This window comes from Castor canadensis, chromosome 2 (genome assembly GCF_047511655.1).
Source record: "Castor canadensis chromosome 2, mCasCan1.hap1v2, whole genome shotgun sequence".
In the NCBI taxonomy this organism is placed as follows: Eukaryota; Metazoa; Chordata; class Mammalia; order Rodentia; family Castoridae; genus Castor; species Castor canadensis.
This window is the reverse complement of record NC_133387.1, coordinates 183,483,478-183,510,759: the sequence shown is the minus strand read 5'-3', so window position 1 is coordinate 183,510,759 and position 27,282 is coordinate 183,483,478. Positions and strand designations below refer to the sequence as shown.

At 47.3% G+C, this 27,282-nt stretch overlaps 1 protein-coding gene and 1 long non-coding RNA gene across 4 annotated transcripts in view; one reads left to right on the top strand and one right to left on the bottom strand.

The window, feature by feature from the left end:
- Nucleotides 1–25,134, top strand: part of Tmprss4 (transmembrane serine protease 4) — a 36,939-nt gene extending 11,805 nt beyond the window's left edge. Inside the window, exons 2-13 of one of the 2 annotated variants that reach the window (XM_074066642.1) lie at nt 4,454–4,487; nt 7,954–8,067; nt 10,714–10,866; nt 12,017–12,146; nt 14,641–14,742; nt 15,631–15,671; nt 17,169–17,328; nt 18,340–18,506; nt 20,002–20,100; nt 20,298–20,440; nt 22,556–22,705; nt 23,139–25,134. In XM_074066642.1, coding sequence (XP_073922743.1) covers nt 4,454–4,487; nt 7,954–8,067; nt 10,714–10,866; nt 12,017–12,146; nt 14,641–14,742; nt 15,631–15,671; nt 17,169–17,328; nt 18,340–18,506; nt 20,002–20,100; nt 20,298–20,440; nt 22,556–22,705; nt 23,139–23,150 — 1,305 coding nt within the window. In that variant the 3' untranslated portion in view covers nt 23,151–25,134. Of the gene's footprint in view, nt 1–4,453; nt 4,488–7,953; nt 8,068–10,713; nt 10,867–11,549; nt 12,147–14,640; nt 14,743–15,630; nt 15,672–17,168; nt 17,329–18,339; nt 18,507–20,001; nt 20,101–20,297; nt 20,441–22,555; nt 22,706–23,138 lie in introns of those variants that run through there. The other variant, XM_074066643.1, reaches the window with a different exon arrangement.
- Nucleotides 443–13,389, bottom strand: LOC141420892 (uncharacterized). 2 transcript variants are annotated; one of them, XR_012445604.1, is made up of 3 exons: nt 13,264–13,389; nt 12,553–12,655; nt 443–914 (listed from the first exon to the last, which is right to left on the bottom strand). It is a non-coding gene; the product is annotated as an uncharacterized lncRNA (long non-coding RNA). The 2 variants fall into 2 exon arrangements; XR_012445605.1 differs by having other exon boundaries at nt 12,801–13,388.
- Nucleotides 25,135–27,282: the final 2,148 nt, after the last annotated feature.

Genomic DNA, 27,282 nt, shown 5'->3' with positions numbered 1-27,282 from the left:
AATAACCTACCTACATCTGATCATCATTCCCATGCTTTTTGTTTTGTTTTGTTGGGTTTTGTTTTTTTTTTTTGGCAATCCTGGGGATTAAACTCAGGGCCCCACACTTGCTAGACAAGTACTCTTTCTTTTGAACTATGCCCCTCCCTGTCCTTTTTGCTTTTAGTTTGTTTTTCAGATAGGGTCTCACTCTTTTGCCCAAACTGGCCTGGTACCAAGATCCTCCTACCTCTGTCTCCCAAGTAGCTGGAATTACAGGCATGCACCACCATGGTTGATTTGTTTTTGTGACAGTGTCTCCCTAACTTTTACCCATGCTGGCCTGAAACTAAGATCCTCCTATCTCTGCCATCCAAAAAGTTGAGATTACAGGCATACAGTACCATACCTAGTCCCATACTTCTTTATGAAAAAGATCTGGGCTATATGAATTTGTGTGACTTACTTTTCCCTTAATATTAAATTGTTAATGTCATTCATATTATTTTATGTCACTCTAGTTCATTTCTTTTGACTTCAGTATAATATTCCATTCTGTGAATATATCATAGTTGGCTTCTTAATAGTTACCCTAAGACTGAGTCTTAAAACTGAAATGGGTGCATTAATTTTCTCATTCATCAAATATTTATTTCATATTCAGTATATATCATGCATTGAAGGTGTTATCGGGGATGTGGTGATTCACAAGACAGGCACAGTCCCTATAATTCAAGTGCACAGTTTTGAGTCCATTCACTTTTTTCATTTGCAGGCAGGTGTGGAATGTTTGCTACTCAGTGGACAGCAGTTGGGAACATCAGCCACCACTGGGTAGAGATCATCAGTTCAGGATGAAGCACCAAAGCCCCAGAAAGTATAGACTGTCAGCTTTCTGTTCCCTCTGGGTATCAGCTTCCAGAACAATTCCTGGCCTGTCAAATGGTGCAGTCAATGTTCAGTGAATTAAAAATAAATGTAAGAGACTTGCCCTATGTACTTCAACTAATGCACAGGCAGACTCCATGGAAAAGCATGAACTGATGGAAAGGGAAGGGCCCGCTAAATGGATGCTCTTAGTGCCCCACCCACCAGCCTTCCACATCTCAGCAAGCACCCTTACCTGCTTAGCCAGAACCAAAGCGCATCCAATCCATCAGTGAGGCCCACGCCTCTATCTTCCAAATACTTAGGGAATCCTTCTACCCACACGTACGAAATCGATCTCTCCTGCACTTGCCTTGCTCCAGTCATGTCAGCCTCTATACCACTCCCTCCAATGCCCCAAGCCTGTACCTGCCTGCATGGCTCCTTCCTGTCTCTCAAGTCCCAGTTCAGATGTCACCTCCCTAGAGAGGCCCTCCCCAGCCATCCTGATCCCTTGTCTCCACCTCCCATGCCAAGTCTCCATCCAAAAACTGTCCCTTCTCACCCTGTTCTACTCTGCACTATCTGGCTGTCCCCATCCCCAGGAATGCAGCCCTGGGCTGACTTGTTCTGGAGCCTCTCCCATCCTGCTGTCTTTGAATCCTTAGCACCCGGAGCAGTGCCTGGTACCCTGTGAACACTCCACAGACACTTGTTCAATTAGGTGTTATTTAATGCTATCCCTCCTGATTATCAGACAAGTGGTGTCAGTCCTTTCTACCCTTGGACTTGACTGGGTTAGATGAAGGAACTTTGTAAACACTTATGGGCCAACTGTGTGTTTGCTGTTGGTGTTACTATCACCTGACTCTGTGGCCACAATAAAGCAGGGTCCCCTATCTGTTCTCATCCTCATCCTGGAAGTTCTCCCCGGCCACCCTCCATCCAGGCCTGGTGAGGGCAGAGGAGAGGTTCTGGGGTGAGCTACAGTGCAGAGCCCAGGGCACATGAGCCTTTGCGTCCAGTTCAGGTCATTCATTGAATCTCTACCAGGTACAAACCCAATGTCGAGCACTAGGGTACAAAGCCAATATGAAAGAATGATTGATACAATTATTATTTGTCAATTAAAAATAAAATTGTAATAAAAAAATCAACTGAGAGAGAGGAAAAAAAAAACTGTGACCACCCAAGAAAAAGAAAGGCTGTGATAGAGATGTGTATCAAATGCCATGGAGGCACAGAGGATGGGTAGGGATGTGTGTCTGGCACTTCCCACCAAATGACTCATTTCGGCCTCACTGTAGCCTTTGGGAGTGGATGTTCTTTTCCCCACATTACAGAAGGTAGACCTGAGGCTCAGAGAGGCTGAGGATCTTGCCTAAAGGCATACTATAAATGGGAAACAGAGCCTGTATTCCCAGGCTCCAGGCCTGCAGTCTCCAAGCCTAGCAGTCTGCTACATCAGCCAAGCAGCCATAGCCTATGACACTCAAGAACAAGGCCAGTGCCACACACACACACACACACACACACACACACACACCCTCAGACTGAACACTCACATCTGGGAGGAAGGAGCTCCCCTCCCATCGCTGGGCCTGAGTGCTTTGCTGTAGGAGCAGGGGGGGAACCCCCATATCCAACCTGGATACCCATCCACTTCCAAGTAGGACTGGGAAAATCCCCAGATTTTCCAGGGTCCTACAGCTACTCCAGCCACCACCAGGCCAGCCATGACCTCAGCAAAATAGGGCAGGTTGAGTCCCTGGGTAAGACTTAGAGCCCAGAGAGAGCCCAGGGACTCCACAGCTCTGCCAGACTGGGAAAGGGAAGAAAGAGCAAGAAGGCTGCTGGAAGACATGAGAGAGAGAGAGAGAGAGAGAGAGAGGGAAGGTTCAGAGAGTGGGGACCTGAACAGCACCCTCTGTTTGCCTTCAGGAAAAGGGGTTGGATGTACTTTGTACGTGAGCCTTTGTGACAGTGAGCAAGTGCAGGAAGAGCCTGTGCATGTGTTTGTGTACACGCATCTATGGAGCCTTAAGGCCACACTCTCAGAAATGTCATGGTGTCCCCGTGGGTTTTTGTTTTGGTCTGTTTTATCAGGCATAACATATATTCAGTAAAGCACTCAAATCTAAACCACATGAGGCTTTACACATATAAGTTCGCGTGTTGACAATACCTAGAACAAGACCTGTAAGTTTCCTGAACTTGTAAGAGACTCAGTCGTGCCTCTTCCAATAACCACTCCATCTTCCTAGTAGAAACCACTGTTCTGACTCCTATCACTCCCTTTACCTCCTAAATGTTATATCAATGCAATGTCTAGTTTCTTTCCTTCATTATTATGTCTATGAAATTCATTCACGCCATAGCATTTGGCATGAGCTTATTCCTGTGTGTCACTGAAATCCCATTATATGAACAGACCACAATTTCTTTAGCTGGACCACCAGTGGGTTTTTCCAATGTTTAGCTATTACAAATGAGTCTACTCTGAACATTCACATAGAAGGTTCCTGCTAGACATATGCATTCCTTCCTCTTGGCTATATCCTGGAGCAGAATTGTTGGGATATCAATAATAAAACAGCTGGGCGCCAGTGGCTCACACCTGTAATCCTAGCTACTCAGGAGGCAGAGATCAGGAAGATCGCAGTTCAAAGCCAGCCCAGGCAAATAGTTCACGAGACCCTATCTTGAAAAAAACATCACAAAACAGGGTTGGTGGAGTGGCTCAAGGTGTAGGCTCTGAGTTCAAACCCTAGTACTGCAATAATAATAATAATAATAATAATAATAATAATAATAAAACAGTCACATATTTAGAATTAGTAGATTTAGCCAAAGCATTTTCTAAAGTATTTGTACCAATTTATATTCCCCCCAACAATGTGTGAGAGTCACATCTGCCCCCATTCTCATCAACATTGGCCATTTTCATGTCTATGTACAGACATCTCATAGTTTGGATTTGCATATGCCTGATGAGTTATAATGAGCAAAACCAATGCTCATTGGCCATTTGCAGGGGGAGGTCCCCTTTTGTGAAGTGTCTGCTCAAGTTTTTGCAGAAATACTGTCATCCATAAAAACACACAAATGAGTCTGACCTGGTGGCTCATCCTGTCATGCTAGCTATGCAGGAGACATAGATAGGAGGATTCACCATCCAAGCCTAGTCCATGCAAAAATGTGAGACCCTATCTGAAAATTAACCTAAAGCAAAAAGGGCTAGAGATGTGATTTAAGTGGTAGAGCACTTGTCTAGCAAGCAAGAGGCCCTGAGTTCAAACCTCAGTACCACCAAGAAAAAAAATTAGACATGCGATTGACAAAACAGTACAGCAGACAGTATAGCAGAGCCACCGTGAGAATTCGGCAGTCCACAGTCCACAGCCAGTGTTTCTACAACTGTCCGTTACTTGCTACAATTAGTAAACTTATTGTCATGTCCAATGCATGCATGACTGAATTTTTCATCTTGAAACCCTAACTTAGATTTAACAGGACAAAAGGAATGCAGACAAGAACCTCCCATGGGCCTCTAACTCCACTGTGAGAGGTTCCCCCACTCAACTCACCATTTCTCCTTCTGTTACAGGATCCTGACAGTGACCAACCCCTGAACAGCCTCGGTAAGCTCAGGCACAGCTTTTGTTGCCACTCTTACCTCTGAATTTCCATTTCCAAGTAGACACTGAGCCACCTTTGCTGTCCTCACCAACTCCGCCAAGTGTGAAATGCTGTGGGTGACATCGATCCATTCCCCCTCCCCCCCATCCAACAGCCATTCCACCAACAAATGCTAAGTAACCATAGTTTCAGGGTTCATTGTAGAAGTAAGAGACCTAGTCTGAACCCCAAGGCAATGATTCCTCAACTCCTCCCCTGTGCCAGGCCCTGAGCTGATACTGGGCTACCGCAGTAAGACAGCCAAAGCCCCTGCCTCATGGAGTTCAGTCTGTCCATCCTGCCAAGAAACAAGCTGGACAATGGTGTTTTTATGGGTAGGAAAGAAAATGGTAGTGTTTGCCTGATTTACAGGAGAAAAGTTGGTTAATAAGTAGAATATCCCCAAACCTAAAGGATTTTTCCCTACTGTTACATTTTCTTAAACCATTGGTACCTACTCCTGATGCCTACTGGATCAGCAAAATGAATGAGCAAGGAACAAATCAGTAAGAGCAAGTCAGGAAGAAAGTGGTCGATCCTGCTAACTGACAATCTGTTTATTTCTCAGTTCATGGTTACGAGTTAATAATGATCACAAAGTGTGGAATCTTCAGCAAGTAAAAACAAAGTCTACTTTGTATTTTGGAATTTTATGTATCAGTACACCACAGGGTCCCCAAAGAGCACTGGCTTCCCAGTGCTCACCCCCCATGAGTAAACCTGAGAAGTACCAAACCAGAAAACAGCTGGATGCCAGTGTGAAGGGGGCTGGGGAGGGCGAAGGGGGCTGAGGAGGAAGGGATCAGTGCTGCTCAATAGCTGCAGGGGAGGCAGGGGTCTCAGTGGAGGAGGGAAGAGCCTGAGCTCTTCAAACTCAGGTGAGAGAGAGCCTGAGTTGTTTGGGACCAAGGAGCGGCTGCTGAGGACTAGCAGTGGAAGTGCACTGGCTTGGAGAGTGGCCTTAGAAAGTGCTGGGCATGATGGTGAACTCCTGTAATCCCAGCACTTGGGAAGGCTGAGGCAGGAGGACAATGAGTTAGAAGCCAGGCTAGGCTACATAGTGAGTTCAAGACCAGCCTGGACTGTACAGCAAAACACTGTCTCAAAAACAAATTTTTTTTTAAGAAAGAAGGAAGGAAGGAAGGGAGGGAAAGAAAAGAAAAGAAAAAGGAAGGAAGAAAGGAAGGGAGAGGGAGAGGAAAAAGAAAGAAGGAAGGAGAGGGAAAGGAAGGAAAGAAAAGTTCAGATGCAGACACGACAGGAGCCATTGTCAGCTCTCAGTGTGAAGGTTCAGGACAAAAGCCGTTTCTTAGGCAGCTGTGTCTAGCAGCAGTAGGCACAGCAACCACAGGCAGGGAGGCTACCCATAACTCCATGGGCTTATGAACTTAAGCTAGGAGTGAAGTCCCTCCCCTTCCTGATGAGGAAGGCAGGTCCTCCCTGAGAACAGCCAGGGGGCAGAGACATCGGCCTGGACTCAGGGACTCATAGTCCCTGTTAGATCATTCACTCTCTAAGAACATAAGCCAATCTCATGTCCCCAGAAGTAGACACCCAATAAATAAATGATGCATGCATGAATAAACAAAATGTCACTGTGTCTGTGGCCATAGGAAAGAGGACACTTCTGAAGACTGGCTGTGGGAGCTTTCAAAACAGTATCAATGACCTACTTTGTGCTAGGTCCTAACCATTTGCAGGCAGCACCGGGTCCTGTCCACATCCCCAGTGCCTGACCTCTGTCAGGTCAAGACTCAGCTTTCCCTTATCAACAGCTCTGTTGATATCAGCACCTTTTGAGTCCCATTCTCTGCTTTTGAAGAACAGAGGGAAAGGATGGAGCCAGCCAGGGCTAGCCATCATTCAAGGCAGAATAAAACAAGACCTGGAGAAAGATGGATGGGATATGCTGAAGAGAGCAGAGCCAAGAACAATTCACTCTTTCCACTTCACCATTACCTCGAGTCTCTGCCATGGGGCAGGCACTATTCTAGGCACCAGGAACTCAGCAGTGCACAAAAGATAGAGTATGTTAGAGATGATGAACACTTGGTGGGGGGGGAGAAGAAAGCAGGAGGGAGGATGGGAAGTGTTAGAAGGTTACATTTAAATAGAAGGATCAAGAAAGGCCTCACTATGAAGCTAACATTAAAGAAAGACTGGAAGGAGGTAGGGGTAAACCACGTGGAGGTGAGGAGCAGGAGAGCCGGCAGGTGGCTTTCTGTGGTTTCTCAGGGTTGCCACAATTCCTGTCCCAGCTCTCTTTGGAAGAGAGGTCCTCATGGCATCTACTTGGCTTATTGTCTACAAGAAAAGTGGACTAAAAGAAGCAGAACCTTCCTGACACTTAATGAGAACATTCCACAGCTTTCCCCGTGCTACATGCATAGTTACGTGATAACATGGTCATTATTAGCTCTGTTTTAGGCAGCGATGGGATCCCATCTGGCTTCCCTAATCCCAGACTCTTTCATTCCAACCCACCTCTTTCTAGATGAAAGAGTCCTCTTTCTAAATGTGAATGCAATCATATCTCTCTACTGCTCAAACTTTCAATGGCTCCTTACTACCTTCGGGATAAACTCTAAACTTGTTGATATGCTTTTCAAGAGTCTTCACAAACTGACTTTGCCATTCTGCCTCCCAACATACTTTGGCCCACCTCATAGGACCCCAGGTGCTTGCAGTTCCCCCTCCGTGCCCGTGCCTGGCTGGATCAGCACCTCCATCCTTCCATCTTCCCCATATCTAAGTGCTGCCTACTCAGGAGGCCTCCCCTCTACTTCTGATGGTGTCTCTAGCATAATACAGTCCTGGTGGGATGGCCATCTGTACCCCTGTTTGTCTCTTCCCCAGACTGTAATCTCCTTAATGACAAGGACCACGATAGGGATGCACTGTGTGCTTGGATTAACTTGGAGATGGGAAGTGTCAGGATGCATTAACAAGCACTCATTAAGCCTCTATGAGCGCTTGTGTGCTTAGGCCTCTGCTCTCCTGGAGCTTATAGTTTCATCAAAAGATAAGTCAGAGACACAGCTGGACAAGAGTACTAATGTCTCGTATTCTAGAGCACAGGAGGGTAACTGTGGTTGACAACAATTAATTATATTTCAAAAGCACTAGTGAGAGGATTTTCGATGTTCCTAACACATAGAAATGATCAATGTCTGAGATGAGAAACTGCTCTGATCATCATACAGGCTAGGGCAGGGCTGCAGGCTCATTTGCGAGTTCTTGTGAAAGATAGGGAGAGCCTGGGGAAGACAGAGGCAATGATGAGGTGGTCATGTCCTGATGAAGCCCAGCCTAGCCTGCAGGAATAGCCCCCAGCGTTAACACCAAAACTGTCAGAAGCTGTGGGCTTTGGCCGGGCAGGCTCCAAGCACTGACTACACGCTTTTCCCCTCTGCCTCACATTCATTGCAGGTGCTGCCCCTGTGCGCAAGCCCCGCACCCCCCTGGAGACCTTCAAAAAGCTGGGGGTCCCCATCATTGCAGCACTGCTGAGCCTGGCAACCATCATCATTGTGGCTGTTCTCAGTAAGTGACAGCTCCTACCCAACTTTCACCCCGAGTATGTAACAGCACCCTCCCTTACCTCCTCAGTAAGTGACAGCCCCATCCCTGCCCTCCCATCCCCATAGTTACAGGCAGGTGACTGCATAAAACTTGCAAAAAAGAAAAAAAAAAAAAGCGTATGCACTTTAGCCACCCCTGCTTTGAAGGGCGCCTGCTTCTGAGAGTGAAATGGGAGGTGAACTCAGCCCCCATCTCTCCCAGATGGCTTCCTTCCCAGATGACTTCTGCACACAGGGCACAAGTTACAAACCCACGCAATTGCAGGGGCACCTGCTCCCAGCCTCCTCCTTCCTGTCTTCTGCAGAGTGACAGCTAAGGGGACCCAAGCAACCCTGCTGACTGGAAAGACAAGGAGCATTTCTGCCTGAGCAAGGCTGCACCAGGGAAGACTGCCAGGCAGATAGCGTCCCCTCCCCACCTCAGCTCTATCTGCACGTGGCCAGTGCCCTGAGCCCCAGTGTGACCTTGAGCAGTCCCCTGTGTGACAAAGAAGTTAAACTGAATGACCAGTGATTCCCATGGTCCCTTTTGGTTCCCACACCTGTTATCAGCCCTGAAGTCAAAGCAGAGTACTGACCACAGCTTTCACAGAACTTCCATTCGTTAGGGCCCAGGGGACCAAACTAGCAATCCCAGGACACGTGGGATGGGAATCCTGGCTCTGCCACTGGATTCTGGTCACACTGCTTGTGACCTCCAGCTCCTTACTTGTAGTGTCCTGACGCTCTCCAAGCAATGTGAGCCCCAGTGAGATACCATGTGTAAAGAACTCAGATAAAAACCAAGTTGTAAAAAAGTGTGTATCATCAGGCTGCATGCAGACATGTGACCAGGGCATGTGTTTGCCAGTTGGGGCAAGACTGTCCAACCCAGGAATGGCCAGCCTTCAAGGAGCCTATGTTTCCACCAGTGGCAGTTTGGGAGGTTCAAATCCATGATCAGATGACACTTCTGCTTTGGGATCTGTGGTGGGGTAGCCCGTCCTGGTGGGAACCCTTGGCTGAATGAAAACAATTACATCACAAGTCAGGGAGCAAAAGAGAGAGGAAGGAGCCAGAGTCCCACAATCCCCTTCTAGGGCACTCTCCTAACGACCTAACTTCCTCCTCACCACCTGAAGTTTCCACCGCCTCCCAGTAGCACTGCAGACTGAGGACCAGGGCTTTATTTAACCCACATGGCCTTTGGGGAACATTCCAGACCCAAACCATGGCTGTAGCTATACATTGACATCAGCAGACCAGCCGTCCTGTTTTATTCAAACTAATATTTTCTGAGCATATGCCTTGCCACAGTGGAGGGAGAGATGGAGCCCAATTTATTCAAGGGAAGCCAGGCAGGCACGAAACAGAATGTAGAGTTGGGCAGTGGCTGTCGCAAAAGGCCATGACCCAGGCTCCCCTTCCAAATTCTGCAGTCAGAGGTAGTAAACCAATCCTCTGCCCTGGGCTAGGTTATCTCAACCTTTTGGCTCCTGCAGGGGACTCAACTGACGACACTATCTCGTGGCTTTGTGTAAGAGGGCTGGGGTGACCCTGCCTTAACCTGGCTCCTGATCATGACCAAACTCTGAAGATGTAGGAAATACCTGCCCTGCCCCTCCTTCTTCCTTGCTTCACTCCAATCAGCAGTCTCAGGCCAGCAGACTACCCTGTGTGCTCCTTCTGGGGGAAATGGAGCTGGCTGAGCCACAGAAATTGTGAGGCCTTGGGACACAAACCCCAGCTCTTCTGTCCTGTTTCCTTATTAGTGATGTTAGTCATGATACCTGCCTCCTGTGGCCAGGACACACGAGGAACAGTATGAGAAACTCTAGCACAGTGATAAGTGGGGACCATCAAAGACTTACTGCCACCACTCACGACAGAGAGAGTTCATTTAGGAGTATTATCTGTCATGGGAGTCATCACCAAAGAGATTTCTTGAATTATCTGTTTGCTAAAGGACTAATAACATTAAATGCAGTCTTATCAGCCCAAGATGACAAAGGACAACAGAAGCTGAGGGCAGCCTGCAGAATTCTGAGGCAGCAGGCACAAAATGAAACAAAGAAAAACGAAACATCCGTCTCTTCACGAGTCTTCCAGTCCCAAATAAAAACCTCTGTCATTAAAACTGTACTCAGTAGTTATGAGACGCTTTCACAATTACCAGCTCACCACGTGTTCTCATTACCATCCCATTCCATCCTCTGCCATCCGCAAAGGAGGAAACTGAGGTCTAGAACGGAGACGTTCACAGCATACCACTGCCCAGTAAGTGACAGAGCCAGGATCATGTCCTCCATTCTGTCTCCTCCTTTGTCACTAAGGGCTGCAAGCTTGAGCATAGAGGTAAGAGGCTGGCAGAGCCCAATCCTCAGTGCCCTCACCCCCCGCCCAACACACACACAGTCTCACTCTTGACATCTCTGCCATCTTGTAGACATGGAGCCAGTATTATCTCCACTTTACAGAGAAGAAGCTGAGGTTCAGGACCAAGTAGACCTGCAGCAGAATTGGGCGTGGAACCCACACCTGCCTGTCTCCAAGCCCAGCCCTGCTTTCAGGAGAACCCTGCCTTTCCCTACCTCAGTCCTCTCCATCTCTCTCCACACTTGTCTTCTAGTCAAAGTGATTCTGGAAAAGCACTACTTCATCTGCGGGCACCCGCTGACCTTCATCCCACGGGAGCAGGTGTGTGATGGTCAGCCCGACTGCGCCTTAGGGGAGGATGAGGAGCACTGTATCAAGGACTTCCCCGAGAGGCCTTCAGTGGCAGGTAAGTCCAGAGGCTGAAGGACCAGAGGAGTGGGCACACAGTGAGCAAATGTCCTGGAGTCAATCTCCATTTGACCCTGGGGACCTAGGGTCACTGTGTGGCCTTCAGTCACCTTCTTATCAGTTTCCATCCCTATTGAATAAAGTTCAGGAGAATAAGACCCCTCTGTCTACTTGTAGATGCCAGCACTAAACACAGGGCACACACTCAGTGACAACTTAATGGACTGAAGGGACAGAAAGTTGTAACTGAGCCTGCCCATTGCTGCTACCCCTGCTTGGTTTTGAGAAAGAGGACTAGATTGGATGACCTTGGGGATTTCCTCCTTTCTTGAAAACTCTAATTTCAAAGGTTCTAGAAAAAGAGTCTAGTGGGTCTTCCATTCACTAGTGTTTATTGTAACATGTTATATAACAAAACAGAGCCGGGTCCTTCAAAGGAACATGAGATATTTCGAGCATAGAAACCACGTTCTTTCTTGGACTGGGCTAGCTTGGCTTGATCTACCTAGTACATGGACTCTAGAGACAAAAAGCCCAGGATATGGGTGATGGGGCCTTTTGAGGGCAGGGTATGTGCCTTCCTGTGTGTTTATTCTTTATTTATCAAAGTCAAATGCCTTTGAGCACTTGCCATCCTACTGCCAATACAGCTGTCATTTCCCATTCTCCCTGACTTTACAGGAGAAAGCACCTTGGTCCCTGCCTAAGAAGTCTCCCTAGGCTGGGCAAGCTGGGTGGACCATGGATGGAGTGACCCACCATGTAACGGATCATCAACTGGGGCTGGGGGCATGGCTCAAGTGGTAGAGTGCTTGCCTAGCAAGCATGAGGCCCTGGGTTCAATCCCCAGGTACTGAAAATAAATAAATAAATAAGTCAAACCTATAAAGGGGTACTAGTAACCATTGTGCCAGGGCAACAGATCAAATGGAGATTGACCCCAGGACATTTGGTCACCTTAGCCACCATCCAAATGAGGCGCAAACAGACCAAGTCGAATGGAGGAACTTGCCTTGGTGGTTTAAGTGTTATGGTTCACGGTAACCCCAGTTCTGGGTTGGTGGAACTTGCTGATCTCATGAGGAGTTCTAAGGGGCTGGGCTAGAGGGGTCCTACCCTCCAGCTGACCCCAGCTCCTCTCTTCCCAGTCCGCCTCTCCAAGGACCGATCCACCCTGCAGGTGCTGGACCCAACCACAGGGAACTGGGCCTCTGCATGTTTCGACAACTTCACAGAAGCTCTGGCAAAGACAGCCTGTGGGCAGATGGGCTATAGCAGGTACCCAGCCCAAGCCACTGCAGGCCATCACCTCACCCTGCAGGTTCTCTCCCCTTCTTCCTTCCTCTCCCTCCTTTCCTTCCTTCTTTCCTCCTTCTTTCCTAAAAATACAAGCACAGGAGTCAGTGGAGATGCCAGAATCCCAGTACTTTCACTGACAAGCAATGTGAAGTTCTATCCTCTGAGCCTCAGTTTCCTCAAGAGTTCATTGGAAGAAGTAATGCACCCTCATATAGGATGATCGTGGGGTACAATGAGAGAATTGTGATGCTCCTCTCCCACACACATGCACCCCGCATACACACACTCACATAGTTCCAGATGAAGTGCTCTCCTCAACCCTCACTCCTTTATCCTTTTCAAGAAGCCTCCCTGGTCCACTTGTACAAAAGCCTAATGTACTTACCCAAAGCCCTCTGGGTTAAAATCGGTGGAACTGAGCCTGACTTCACTGGAGCCCCATCGTCAGCAATCTGAGCTCTCAGCAAATTCCAAAAGGAGTTCCAAATCTGGAAGGGATGGAAGGTGCATAATTATAAGAGGGGTAATTAGCATTATATATATTTATATTCATTTGATCTTGGCAGAAAACCAAAAGCATAGTTATTATTATATCTGTGTTACAAGTAGGCTCAGAGAAGGAAAGTAACTTGCTTAGTTCTTGGAGGTAGAGGGCTATGCTCTGTGCCCACAGTTCCTGGGCATTCAGAGCTCTCGTAGTGTCTCTGTAGGTTGGGCAATTTTTTATACCCACAGGGTTTTGTCTATAAGGAGCGGGAGTGAGACAGTTGATCACTCAGAGAGTCAACCTGGAGAGACTGGCAAAAAAAATATGCTTCCGCTTCAAGGGCGGAATACCCTCTCCCTGGTCAGGCCAAACTTCAGAAGTCTAAAAAACTGGGCCCAGAAATGGCAGAAATGATAACCACTAGTCAGACATCGCCAATCAATCACAGAACCTCCCACCCCCCACCCATCCCTAAAGCAGTCTCAAGGTCTTTTCCAAGAAATGTTCCAGGCAGCCATCACCAATCGATCTGGCCTATCTGCCCTGTCTGCTCTCTGGTTATCGAGTTTCTGCTGCTCTTCACGCTCCACGTGTGACAACTCCCAGCACCTTCTGGAAAGGACCCTCTGCCACCCTCATTTCTAGGACAGCAGGAGGACACATCTGGCATCTGCTGTCCTGTCCTTCTCCTGCACCCCCGCTCCCCGCCAGCCCAGCCTGGCTGCAGCCGCCCCTCCTCCCACTGCAGTCCAGCCAACTGCAGAGTCAGCTGGACCCAGCACAGCAGGCTGAAGCTTGGTTATGAAACCTGGGGGCCTCCTGGAGTTCTTAAGGTGGTAGCCTCCTGGAATCTCTACCCTCCTGGAGACCATAGGGGCACTGAGCCACCTGGCTCCTTGCCGTTACAAAATCAAAGTTCATTAGAACCACTCCTCAGGCTGTAATTGGTGAGCAGAGGTTAGCTTTCTTGGGATGTCCAGTTCCAGCCAGTGTCTAGTGTCCTTCCTTCTGGGACAGGTTTCTCTGCTCAGTTCTGTACTTTCTTTCCTCCACCTCGCTTCCATTGCCTTCTTATCCTCAAAACCATAGATGGTCCAGGGTCGGAGGAACCCCCGGGATCATCTGGACCATGCATGATTTTACAGAGGGGGAAACTGAGGCTCAGAGAGACCCAGAGGAGGAATGTGACCTTTCCAAGGTCACACATCAAACTACCAGACCCAGTATAAGAACTTAGGTCTTCAAAGCAGACTTACCTGGGTCCACAGAAGGGATGTTGCCAGCATCCAGGGCCATGGATTTGATCTCCTAGCCCTCTATGCAGATCTTATCCTGGCAGGATGGGGTGGGGAGGAAGAAAAATTTTTGGAAGAGACAGATTCAGTAAAGGGAGAGTCATAAAGGTAGGAGTAATCAGGGGAGGCTTCCTGGAGGAAGACCTAAATCTCAGGGTTTGAAAGAAAGTAAGTATGGATGAGTAAAAAGAAAGAAGAATATGCTCCTAACTTGGAGTAAGTTTTGTCTGGATTCATACAAAGATGAGACCAGGCTTGTCCTACGCCCAAGGGGGCCATACATGTATGCACACTATCGAAATCAGACCAGATGCCTCCTGTGGAAAACTAGATAACCACATTCCCGTTCTCTCCAAGGTGAGAAGGAGTTCACCTTGGTCCCTTTGTCTCTTTGTACCCATGATGCAAACAAAAAGAGATTACAGGGACAGAGTGGAATGTCAGGAAAGAGGGTCCTTTCCTGCACCAAGAAAGCAAGGTCACATCAACTTTGTGCCTAGGGCTGGGTCCTGGGATGCCAAGGAACTGTCTCTTATTATATAGCAAAGAAGGCCCTCCCCCCTTAACCAATACCCGCTCCGCTCCCCTGCCACTCCCCACCAACCTTCTCTGCCACCCTCTCCTGGGAGCAGGGGCTGCTCCTGCCATCTTGTTCCAGCCTCAGGCTCCCAGCTCTCTCTCCCTACTGCAGCCAACCCACTTTCAGAGCTGTGGAGATTAGACCAGACCAGGACCTGGATGTGGTGGAAGTCACAGAAGACAGCCAAGAGCTTCAGGTGCAGAACTCAAGTGGGTGAGTGAGAGGACATGTCCCTGAAAAGCTAACTAATCACAGCGGTGCTCAGGCCACCGCCAGCAGCCCTGGTGCAGACCTGGAGCCAGGGCAATGCAAGCCAGACAACAGGAAGAACTCCTAGCCAGGCAGGTCATGAAATGCCAGAGCTATAGAGTCACATTTCTGGGAGGTTTCTTGGAGTGACTTTTTCTTAATACCATAGCCAGTTGAACAAAGTGTGCTATCCTACAAAGGCAAGGGGACAGATCAAGTGACCTTTCTATCAACCTGAGAAGTAAAGTCGAATGCTTTTTGCTACTCCTGTAGGTTCCCTAATAAGTTACCCAATAGGTAAGACTTAAAACTTACCCAGGCCAAAGTAGGAATTCCATTCCCCAGGGAAGAGACTCCATGGCACTCGCCTCCCCAACCCTGCCTGAGACACAGCCTGGGAAAGATGCCTGTCACCCTGCAGCAAAGATGCTCAGAGCGGTGCTGGCTGCTTAGCATTCAGGGGACGTGGCTGATGGCTTCTTAGCACTCACGAGAGAAAATCTTAGAATAGGATGATTGTTTGCCTAGAATTCCAGCACAATCCTGGCTCCTTCCATTTGGAAAGCCCAGTGGGCAGCAGACTCTGTTCTGAGCTCTGCTCTCTTCCTTCTCAGGCTGCCAAGAGCCTGGGCTGGGCAGGGACCAGCACACAGCAGGTGATCAACAAGGGGGCTTTGGACTCAAGTGGAGCTGCGTGAATGATAGTGCAGCTTCTATACAGGCCCCATATGCAGGTTCCAGGCTTCCCAGGTGTTGGGAGGGAATTTGAGTCAGCAGTGCCGGAAGCCTGGAGTCCCTGCCTCCCAGCCAAGGGAGAAGCAGAACCCACAGGGCCCTGCATTTCTCTTCCAGACCCTGTCACTCAGGCTCCCTGGTTTCTTTGCACTGCCTTGGTGAGTACACCCCATCTCTGAGGGTTTGGCTTGGGCCAGCACTGAGCAGGAAGGAAAACTTTAATCCTTATTCATAAGCTCCTGCACTTCTAGTTTCACTGTTTTGGCCCAGGCTTTACTCTTCAGCCCTTGGGCTTGTAGGTCAGTGCTCCTTCAAGAGGTTGATGTTAAGAACTCCCTTCTACCATCTGCACATAGATCATGACCTGAGTATATTAGTTTTTATTACTGTAACAAAATACCAGAGGCAATCTAACTTTATAAAGAAAAGAGGTTGACTTAGCTCACAGTTTGGGAGACTTGAAGGTTCCAGATCAGGCAGCCCCTTGGCTTGGCTTCTGGTGATGGCCTAACATAGAATGATGAATGATGGGAGGAGCATGTACAAGAGGGAGAGATCAAGGGGCTGAAGTAGTGGCTCAAGTGGTAGAGCCCCTGTCTAGCAAGCGTGAGGCCCTGAGTTCAAGACCCAATACTGCCACAAAAAAAAAAAAAAAAAAGAGGGAGAGATCACATCACAAAACAGGAAGCCAGAGAGAAATTCAGGAGGTAGGCTCTCTCTTATAACAACTCACTCTCAGGAGAGCTCAGGGACCCAGGAGAACTACCTTGGCCCTTTCTAAGGGCTTCCAATGACCTGAAGGCCACTAGGCCCCACCTCTTAAATGTTCTGCCACCTCTATACCACCACACAGAGGACCAAGCTCCCACACTTGAACCTTTGTGGGGTACACTAAAACTACATCCAAACCACTGCAGTGGGCTACAAGCAGACCAACTGGCTGGACAGAAACTTTATTTAAGGAAGGAGTTCCCACTCTACCTTGCCAGTAAGCAGGCCTTGTGTAGGTAGACAGCAGGGTTTGAAACCAGCTAGGCTTTGAAAGGCTTCTCCCCAGCACAGTGCCAGGAAGATAAGGAAGGTGACAGCCTTTCCACCTTGGAAGGAAGGCTGTGGCAGGGGTGCCTGAAGGACTGGATAGGCAGAGAGCAGGGAGGGGAGGTAGGACTTAAGGTCTTAACCAGAAGTTCAAGGGTCAAATGTGAAAGCCAGGTCAGGGAAAGGCAGAATAGTCAAATGGGAGCCTCCCTTCCCTGGGGGTAGGGGAACTTGGGGGAAAAAATGAGTTTGGGATGGGAAGATCCAGTTTCTAGAACCTTCTTCCCACTTCCGGGTTCCAAAGTAGCTTATGAGCATCTGTTTACTGTTACTCAGTGGGACAGCTGGGGACACCCCACCTGGGCAGGGCTATGTGGTCATAAATTCCCAGCACAATAGACACACCCACGTTCACAATCTGAACTCCTGAACACACCCAAAACCAAAAACAGAAGAGGGAGACTTGAGGGAAAGCCTGTGGGGTGGAACTCATGTTCTGTCCATGAACAATTCAGAACTGGCCAGGTCCCTCCCAACCTTCCCGTACCAGGCCTGAGAACCCTCAGAGCAGCCCCTCCCCCAAAATCCTGACTTCCTCCTCCTCCTCCTCCTTCCAGCCTGTGGAAGGCCCCTGAAGACTCCTCGGGTGGTGGGTGGGGAGGAGGCTTCTGTGGATTCCTGGCCTTGGCAGGTCAGTGTCCAGTACGATAAACAGCACATCTGTGGTGGGAGCATCCTGGACGCCCACTGGATCCTCACAGCAGCCCACTGCTTCCGGTAAGGCCCTCCACTGCCAGGAGGGGGCAGGGGTGGTGGGTATAGGAGGCCATGGAGGGGCTGGACTCCTGACTTGTTTTCTGATGCTGTCTCCCACTCTCTTCTGGAAACTATTGCCAAGACGTGGCATGCCAAAGAGACACTGATGCCCTTGTCAGGCATTGGGAGTGTGAGCAGAAGGTGCTGGTCATGAAACTCCACCTCTGCTGGGTGGAAAACCACGAGATACCCACACTTCTCACCCTACCCCAACCCGATTTCATTCATTCCACAAAAGCTCTTCCCACCTGCCTGGGAACTCATGTTCTCAGGTGAGAGTGATTCCTGGGGATCGAGCCTCGAAGGTGACCTGAGCCCCTAAGATCTGTTCTACCCCCCCTCTACCTCTAGCTCATTAAGTGACCTGGAGCCCTTCACAACCCTTCTCAAGACCTCCTTGTCAGTCTTCCAGGAAATAGTCTCTTATTACAGTCACTGCCACTCCCAGAAACTTAACCGGATATAGATTCCCTTTTGGTCCAACAGGAAGAAGCCCTCTGTCACTTTCCATTCATTCAACCAAGGCTCCCACCTGGAGGGTATCAGATGGACCCCATCACTACTGTCAAGGCCCTCTAGGTCTAGGCAAGGGCTTCTTAACCTTTTTGAGAATCTGATATCCCATGCTAGAAAAACTCAAGTCCACAGTGTAACTCACTACAGTATAAGCACCACACACAAGAACAAAGATGGAGGAGAGAGTACCAAGACCCCAGAGCTCAGCCATGGGGCAGTCCCTTCCCCAGTGCTCCAGGCAGAGGTTTTGGGCAGGTTTCATAGAGGAAAAAGAATGAGACCCCCTTAGAGTTGGGCTTCTGGAAGGTGATCCCTCAGACTGCATTCTCCCCCACCTATGCTCTCCCACCATCGTCTCCTAAGGCAGTGATACCCAGCACCCCAAACCCCTGGTCCTGGGAACTCAAGCCTTCATATACTTGGCTCCAACCTGAACCCAGCCATCTCTGCCCCCAGGAAGCATCTCGATGTGTCCAACTGGAAGGTGAGGGTGGGCTCAAACAAACTGGGCAACTTCCCATCCCTGCCTGTGGCCAAGATCTTCATCACTGAGCACAACCCCTTGTCCCCCAAAGAAAAGGACATTGCCCTTGTAAAGCTGCAGTTCCCACTCACGCTCTCAGGTGAGAAGTGGTTCCTGGGGATCGAGCCTCGAAGGTGACTTGAGCTCTTCAGATCCATTCTACTCCTGCTCTACCTCTAGCTCACTAGGTGACCTTGAATGCTTCACATCTCTCCTCAAGATCTCCACTTGCCCATTTGTGTCCATCTCATGTATCAGCCCAATGGCACTGCACCACAGGACGTCTTCCAGATGTCAGCTAACACAACACACCATCCCCTGCCAGAGATTCTTCCATTTGGAGGATCTCCAGTGAGAATCAGAGCGATTCATCCAATCTTGGAGTTGTAAGGGACCTTCTTAAAGAATCGTCCAGTCCATTTCCCATCCCTGACCAGTACCCAAGAGCCTGCACACCAACCCTGTCAAGAGGTCATTGTGCCCCTGCTTGCTGTCTTTCAGGGGCAAGGAGCTCATTCCTTCTAAGACAGCCCATAGGATCTTTGAACAGTTCAATTAGTGCCCTAGGCTTATACTCAGTAAGTTTTAGATCAGCATTTTCAACTGCACATTAGTTTATTAAAGAGCACAATAAAACTTCTCAAAGATATGAGAAGGTTTTAAGAGAGTCTGTTGTATTGTATTCTCTTTCATGCCACTTCTATTTATATCCACAGAACAAGTGTAATAGAAACCCTTGTAGGGCTTTTTTTTTTCTTTTTTTGGTGGTACTGGGATTTGAACTCAGGGTGTTGAGTTTGCTAGGTGGGCATTATACCACTGGAGCCACATCTCCAGCCCGTGGTAGGACATTTTTCATTTTTAATTCACTTACTTTTTTTGTTGTTTTGGAGGTACTGGGGCTTGAATTCAGGGCCTCATGATTGCTAGGCAGGTGTTCCACCACCAAGCCACTCTGCCAGCCAGATATTTTTCATTTTTAAAGAGCTTAGTTGCCAGGCTCTCCTGATCTTTGATTCTATTCCAAGATTTGTGCCTGCGATTTGTTTTAGCCAGGTGTGGTAGGGTGCAGACACAGAGGCAACTGCCTTTGAAAGAAGAGTTTATTACTCACTGTTGCTGAGAGAGTAGGGATACACCTCACCACACAGAGCCACATGGGGATCACCATGTCAGTCAGGAGTCAGAAGGAGGGAGAAGGGAGCATGGCCCAGAGTCTTATTGCAGGTCCATAGAAAGGAGGGGCAAGGTTGGGAAGGCAAGTTTAAGTGAGGTTGGGGTTGGAGAGAGTGGATAGTTCTCTCGGTCATAAAGGTTGGTCTCTAGCTGTCTAGCAACTGTCCCTGGAGTGATGTAGAACATGGAACACCATTGGCTTAGTGCATGGCAGCTAGATAAGGGAGGTGGTTGAGGGTAAGGGCTTTGGTTGGCTCGAATATTGAAGTCATACCATAGGCAAGTGGTTTATCATCTCAGGAACTAGCTAACCCAGTCTCTCCTACATCAGCAAGATCCCCAACATGTCAAAGCATCATAAAACAGGAAATAAAAACATCATTAATTCAGGGTCTCCCCCTTCTCTCTGCTCTTGACAGCCACAGTCAGGCCCATCTGCCTGCCCTTCTTTGACGAGGAACTACCTCCAGCCACCGCACTGTGGGTCATCGGATGGGGCTTTACAGAGCAGAATGGAGGTAAGTCCTGGGCTCAGGACCACAGAGCAGGAGATGCCCTTGTATGAGGTTGCATCTCCCAGAGGTGATGGGAAGGAGGACCATCCTTTAGGAAAACCCATCAAGAGAACCAGGCACCATGGTTCCAGGCAGCAAAGAGTTTTGGTGACCCAGGGTAAGGGTAAGAATGAAAACGTTAGCATGTTTTCATCTCCCAGGGAAGATGTCTGACACATTGCTGCAGGCAACAGTCCAGCTCATTGACAGCAGACGGTGCAATGCAGAGGATGCATACCAAGGGGAAGTCAGTGAGAAGATGCTGTGTGCAGGTATCCCAGATGGTGGTGTGGACACCTGCCAGGTGGGTCCTTCAAGGATCATGGGGAGTTCTATGGATGGGGACATAAGCCCTAAAGAGATGTGAAAACTCAGAGACTGCATGCCCCACATGAGGCCTTGCATATGGTGGCATTCGATGTGTGATGAAGAGAGGAAGGGAGACAGAGAGGGAGGAAAGAATATGGTACATAAAAATATAAGAATGGTTTTCTTCTCAGCCTTTTGGCAAAGATCAAGTGAAGAATGGATCTGTAAGTGGATGGATGGATGGATGGATGGATGGAAGAATGGATGGATGGATGGATGGATAGATGGATAGATGGATGGATGGATGGATAGATGGATAGATGGATGGATGGATGGATAGGTGGGTAGATGTATGGATAGATGAAAGAATGGATGGATGGATAGGTAGATGGATAGAAGGATGGATAAACGGGTGAGTGGATGGATGGATATAGACAATCAAAAAGATATTAAATGTCTATTTCACATACAAAAATGACATTACTCACCCTCTCTACCCACCCTTACTTATCATCTACAGAATTATGATCCCTTGAGAACAGGTGTCCCTAAGCTGTTGTTACTAGAAAAAAAGGTCTCATGCCGAATAAGCCCTGATGCATATCCTCCCCCACCCATACCCATGGCCACCAGGACTGCTTTATACATTGTCATCACCCCATACTTCCACAGGATCTTTGGAACCCTTTATTTTTTTGTAATAAACAGTATGTATATACATTTGATAAATATAAAATCTCATGAACATAATTTATTCAAAATATTTGAGAACATTTCCTGTACATTCATATAAATTATTTTTTCACAAAGCTCTGAAAGGTGAAAATAGCATTTGGTTCAGTTTCTTTTTTTTTTTTTTTTTTATTCATATGTGCATACAAGGCTTGGGTCATTTCTCCCCCCTGCCCCCACCCCCTCCCTTACCACCCACTCCGCCCCCTCCCTCTCCCCACTACCCCCTCAATACCTGGCAGAAACTATTTTGTCCTTATCTCTAATTTTGTTGAAGAGAGAGTATAAGCAATAATAGGAAGGAACAGGGTTTTTGCTAGTTGAGATAAGGATAGCTATACAGAGCATTGACTCACATTAATTTCCTGTGCATGTGTGTTACCTTCTAGATCTTTTAGATCTTCTTGATCTAACCTTTTCTCTAGTTCCTGGTCCCCTTTTCCTATTGGCCTCAGTTGCTTTAAGGTATCTGCTTTAGTTTCTCTGCGTTAAGGGCAACAAATGCTAGCTAATTTTTTAGGTGTCTTACCTATCCTCACCCCTCTCTTGTGTGCTCTCGCTTTTATCATGTGCTCAAAGTCCATTCCCCTTCTTGTGTTTGCCCTTGATCTAATGTCCACATATGAGGGAGAACATACGATTTTTGGTCTTTTGGGCCAGGCTAACCTCACTCAGAATGATGGAACTCTTTGTTTTAAAACTCCTAACCCTACTCCCTTCCCCACCCCCAGTCATAAAAGCCTTTCATCCAAAAGGCATCTCTGAGCATCTCTTATGTGGCAGGCTTTGGGGACAGTGTCTGTTCTCAAGGAGTTCACATGGTGTGGGGGTGGGGCCATGCACAAATAGGCAGTTAGACCACAGGGTTACTGGGTCCAGAGAGAGAAGTGAGTAATGAGGCATCCAGATAAAGTGCATGTCCCACTAATGACATCTTCTTCTTTTCGTGCTTATTTATTGGTTCTCTTACCCCTTTTGATTCTAAACTTCCTAAAAGCAAGGATCCTTTTTATTTTTTTCATTAATTGAATCCCAATTGCCCAGAACAGTACTTGGCACAAAACAGGCACTTCATTAGCAGTTAAATAAACTTAGGAATTACTAAGTTAAACAGAGATAGGCTTCCTTCCCACAAGGCCTCTTAGCCTTCAGTTTGCTAGTGTGAGTTGTGACCCTCTGACAGCGGGCTAACAGCACACGTGTACCTTAGATGACCACAGACAGGCCCTGTCATCCCATGAACATTGAACAGCATGAGAAGGGGCTGAGGGCAGAACAGTAGAGTGTCAGTGGCTCAATTCAGGGGCAGGAGGAAGGCAAAGGTCACACACTAGCCTGGCCTGCCCTCCCCAACAGCCGGTGTTCTGGCCTCTCACAGGGTGACAGCGGTGGACCCCTAATGTACCAATCTGAGCAGTGGCAGGTGGTGGGCATCGTGAGCTGGGGTCATGGCTGTGGGGGCCCGAGTACCCCGGGAGTATACACCAAGGTCACAGCCCACCTCAACTGGATCTACAATGTGTGGAAGGTGAGCACCCACCCTGGTGCCCTCCCTCCCTTTGTCCACCCTCAGGGCACAAACCACCCTTAGCTTTGATTTAAATGTCTCTGACAACCCTTTACACCCCAAGTAATTTTCCTCCCAGAAGCTGACAGCCTGAGATTTCTCTGTTGAGGCTGAAAGTCCTTAGGTCAGCCCTAGATTTCTGTTTAATACAAGTACCTCAGAGTAGGGAACGCCCAGCTTTATCATTCTGTATTTTCTAACAAAATGAGACTGTCAAATCCTTTCCAGAGAGAAGGTTCTGGTACAGATGAAGGTGGAAAGGCTTGAGACTTCCTAACTCCCAGAGGGTAGAGAGAGAGCAAAAAACCAGAAAAGGAAGATCATTCTGCACTTGTCACCACTTTGTCCAGTTTTAAGCATCACACTTCCTCTTCATTGATCTCTTTTTTTCCAGTCTGAAGTGTAATGCTGCCCTGCAGCTGCTTCCCTCCTGCCCTGCCAAGGGGGTCCCCCAGAAGTCAGATGCAGAGCAAGAGCCCCCTCGGGCACACCTCTGCATTTCTTGAAGCAACAGAGGCCCTCCATTCCTGTAAGAGGCAACCACAGCCTGGAGGCACCCAGAAGGAAGTCACTGCTCTAGTTCGGCCACCCCCAGTGCTCCCAGAATCCCAAGGACAGACACAGAACAGAGCCAAGAAGGAAATCTGGTCTCTACTGAATGGAAGTCGACTCTCTCATGAGAGCCCAGATCACCAAACTGAGTGGGGGAGGAGAGGGTCTGGCTAGCCATCTTCTTCTTCACCCCTTCCCAAACCTACTGGAGCAAGAAACCAGTTGTAATATAAAATTCATTGTCCTGTGGTTGGAGGACTACTGTCACCTACTATAGTTATTACTGTTACTGTGAAACCTTTGACATTGGCTGGAGGGGCTGCTGATGACAATTGAGCTAGGACCATGGAACCTTTATTCTATGACCTGGGATGAGATGGTCCTGAGAGACAATTACTTCTCAAAGTAGAGACGGAGGGAAACAGAGATATGGAGACCAGATCTGCTAGAGGGGGTGGAGGGGAGAGTGAGCTGCAGACTAAAGAGCCCACAGTCAGCAAGCATGGTTTCCACACAGCCTTCTCCCACTGCCCTTCTCTTCCTCCTGCCTGATGTCAGCCCAGGGCCAAGGACAACCTGTGACAAGAGAGGAGAGTGATTTAGGCATTCAAGGTTGGCATTCATGTAGAGCTCCCCAAGTGGCTGAAATGAGATATTGCACCTCTGAATCCTAACTTGTACCTAGAGAGCCCTCAATGTGGTTTCTTTGACTTTTTTAAGTGTCACCTGCCCAGCATGAGGCGGGGGATATAACTCCCTGCACTTAACTTTTTTTTTTTTTCTGGCAGTACTTGGGTTGAACTCAGGGCCTCATGCTTGCCAAGCAGGTGCTCTATCACTTGAGCCATTCTGCCAGCCCAACTCCTTGCACTTAAAATGGTTGGAGAGTTAAACCCCATGGACTTCTGTGGCAGCTGTGTAGAGGCTTGGGTTTTCAGAAGCGCCTCTTATTATAGTGGAGTTAGGTCCTACATAAAATATACTTGTTAATGCATTACTAGGGTCTTAGGAAGTAATGGAATTCCTTAATGGAAAAATAAATAAAGTAAAATAAACAAAACCATCAGAACGTGAGAGGTGATCTGGGGGCAGTAACCATGTTCTCTATGGACAAAGACCTCTATGAAGACTGAGCCCAGAACTAACCCTAGACTGCCTGCAGGCCGGAAGGCTGAACCTGGGTCTCCCACATGTAGCGGAGATGTCTGAAGAGGGAACTGAGGTTCCAAAGAGCAGATTCTCTGAAGAAAAATATCCCCATTTTTAGAGCCTCAAGATTCTCAGAGATTATTTAACTATGAGCTCTTAATTGAAGATCAGAGAAGATGATTAAGGGCTGGTGGAGTAGTTTAAACGGTAAAAGACCTGCCTACCGAGCATGAGGTCCTGAGTTCAAGCCCAGCACCACCAAAAAGAAAAAGAGATGTTTAAAAAGAAAATATACCATAAGTGGACATCATTAAAAACATCTAATTTAGCACTGGTGGAATGGCTTAAGTGGTAGAGTGCCTGCCTAGCAAGCATGAGGCCTGAGTTCTAGAAGCACGGGGGCTTTAATGTCATAATGATCAAATAATTCTGATAATAACTAATGCCTATACAGTTTTTCTATGTGCTGGACAATGTTCTAAGTGTACGGGTTCATTTAATATTGACACAAACCTACAATACTATTATTACCCTCATATATTTTACAAAAAACAAAAAACAATGGAGGCATAAGCCTAAGGTTACCCTGGTAAATTGAACGTGAGTATTCTGACCGTAAGTCCACACTATAAACCACCACACTTAGTATGATGTATGAAGTGTTTAAATAATTAAATACTATTTCCATATTTTTTATTTTTTTTTTTGAGATAAGGATCTCACTATGCACCCCAGGCTGGCCTTGAATTCACAGTCTTTCCTCTGCCTCCTAAGTGCTGGGATTACAGATGTACACACCATGCCTGGCTTCAAATTTTCTTAATTGTGCTAAAATACACATAATGTAAAACTTGCTAACTGAGCCATTTTTCAATGTACATTTCCTTGGCATACACATTCTCATCGTTGGGTTTCCATCACACCGTCCATTCACACAACAGTGTTCTTGTAAAACTAGAGCTCTCTATTGTGGAAACAGTAACACCTCATTTCTCCCTCCACGTCCCAGCCCCGGGCAGCCCCCATTCTACTTTCTGCCTGAGTCTGACTGCTCTACACAACCTCACATAAGTGGAATTGAACAGCATGTGTCTTTTTGAGCCTTGCTTATTTCACTTAGCATAATATCCTAAGGTTTATCCACATTGTAGCTTGTGTCAGAAGTTTCTTCCTTTTTAAGACTGAATAATATTCCATGGCTTACACCACATTATTTCTTTTTGTATGTGTGTAATACTAGGGTTTGAACTCATGACCTCTACTACTTGAGCCATGCTGCCTACCTTTTTGCTTTAGTTATTTTTCAGATAGGGTCTTACACTTTTTCCCCCAAGGCTAGCCTCCAATCACAATCCTCCTACCTACATCTCCTGCATAGCTGGAATTACAGATGTGAGCCACCATGCCCAGCTTGTTTTTTGAGATGGGTCTTGCTAACTTTTTGTCTGGGTGGATCTCAAAGTACAATCCTTCTATGTCTGTCTCCCAAATAAGTGGGATTACAGGCATGAGCCACTGTGCCTGTCCCAACGTGTTTTGTACACCATCTATTCATGGACATTTGTGTTACTTCTGCTGTTTTAGTATTATGACTAACGCTACTATGAACATGGGCGTGTATGTCTTCAATTCTTTGTGTATATGATAAGAAGCGGAATTGCCGGATCATATTGTGAGCCTAGTTTTAATTTTTTTGGTAACCACCATATTGCTTTCCATAGAGGCTGCACTGTTTTACATTGGTCCTTCCATACATCAACAGCACACAAGAGTTCTAACTGATCCACCTCCTCACCAACACTTGTTATTTTCTCTCATATTTTAATAACCAAAAAAGGGAATGGGCAAATTTTAAAAAGAATCAAATAGAGCTGAGAAATAAAAACTGTAACTATTAAAATGGAAGACCAACTAGGTGGCAGAAATAGTATTTAAGATACAGACTAAGAGAGAAAGGATGAAGTGTAAGGCAGTAACTGAGGAAGGTACTAAGCTTGTAGCAGAAAGAGTTAAGGAGATGGAAAATATAAAAACAAGGCTATGAGCAGCGGAGGTGGAATGGTAAGGTCTAACGTATCCAGAGTCCCACAGGGAGGAAAGTGACAGTACGCAAAGAGATAATAGCTTAGAATGTTCTAGAATTTATAAAAGACCTGAATCTACAGACAGAAGAGGAGTGAATATACCATCATAGTGTACACCCATACAACCCAGGTAGAAAAGCTACAAAAAATCCATACCTAGGCTCATCCTAGTAAAGCTGCAGACCATTGATGATGAAAAGCAGCTCTTCAAGGAGGCCAGAGAGGAAACCCAGCACCCAGAGCCCCACAAAGGCCCCAGTTAGACTGACAGCAGACTCTCCCACAGTGATAAAGGAGCTGAGTGACAGTGGAACTATATCTTTAATCCCCAAGAGAAAATGATGATCCATCAAGGATTGGAACCCTACAAAACTCTCTCAGGATTTTAAGAACAATAATGAATAATGAATCATCTCAAAAGGAACATCCAAAGCACATACACTTTAGGGAGAAGGAGAATAATCCTAAAAAGAAGAGCTGAGATGCATCAAGGAAGAGAGTGAGGCAGCTAGTGAAAACAAATCTAAACAAACTTTGTCTACACAAAATAACAATGACATCCATTTCATGGGTTAATTTTTAAAAGCCAGACTGGAATATGGGATAAATCAGAAAGGGGAGTTGGTCCCTGTATAGCTATCCTTATCTCAACCAGCAAAAACACTTGTTCCTTCCTATTATTGTTTATACTCTCCAACAGAATTAGAGATAAGGGCAAAACAGTTTCTGCCAGGTATCGAGGGGGTGAGGGGG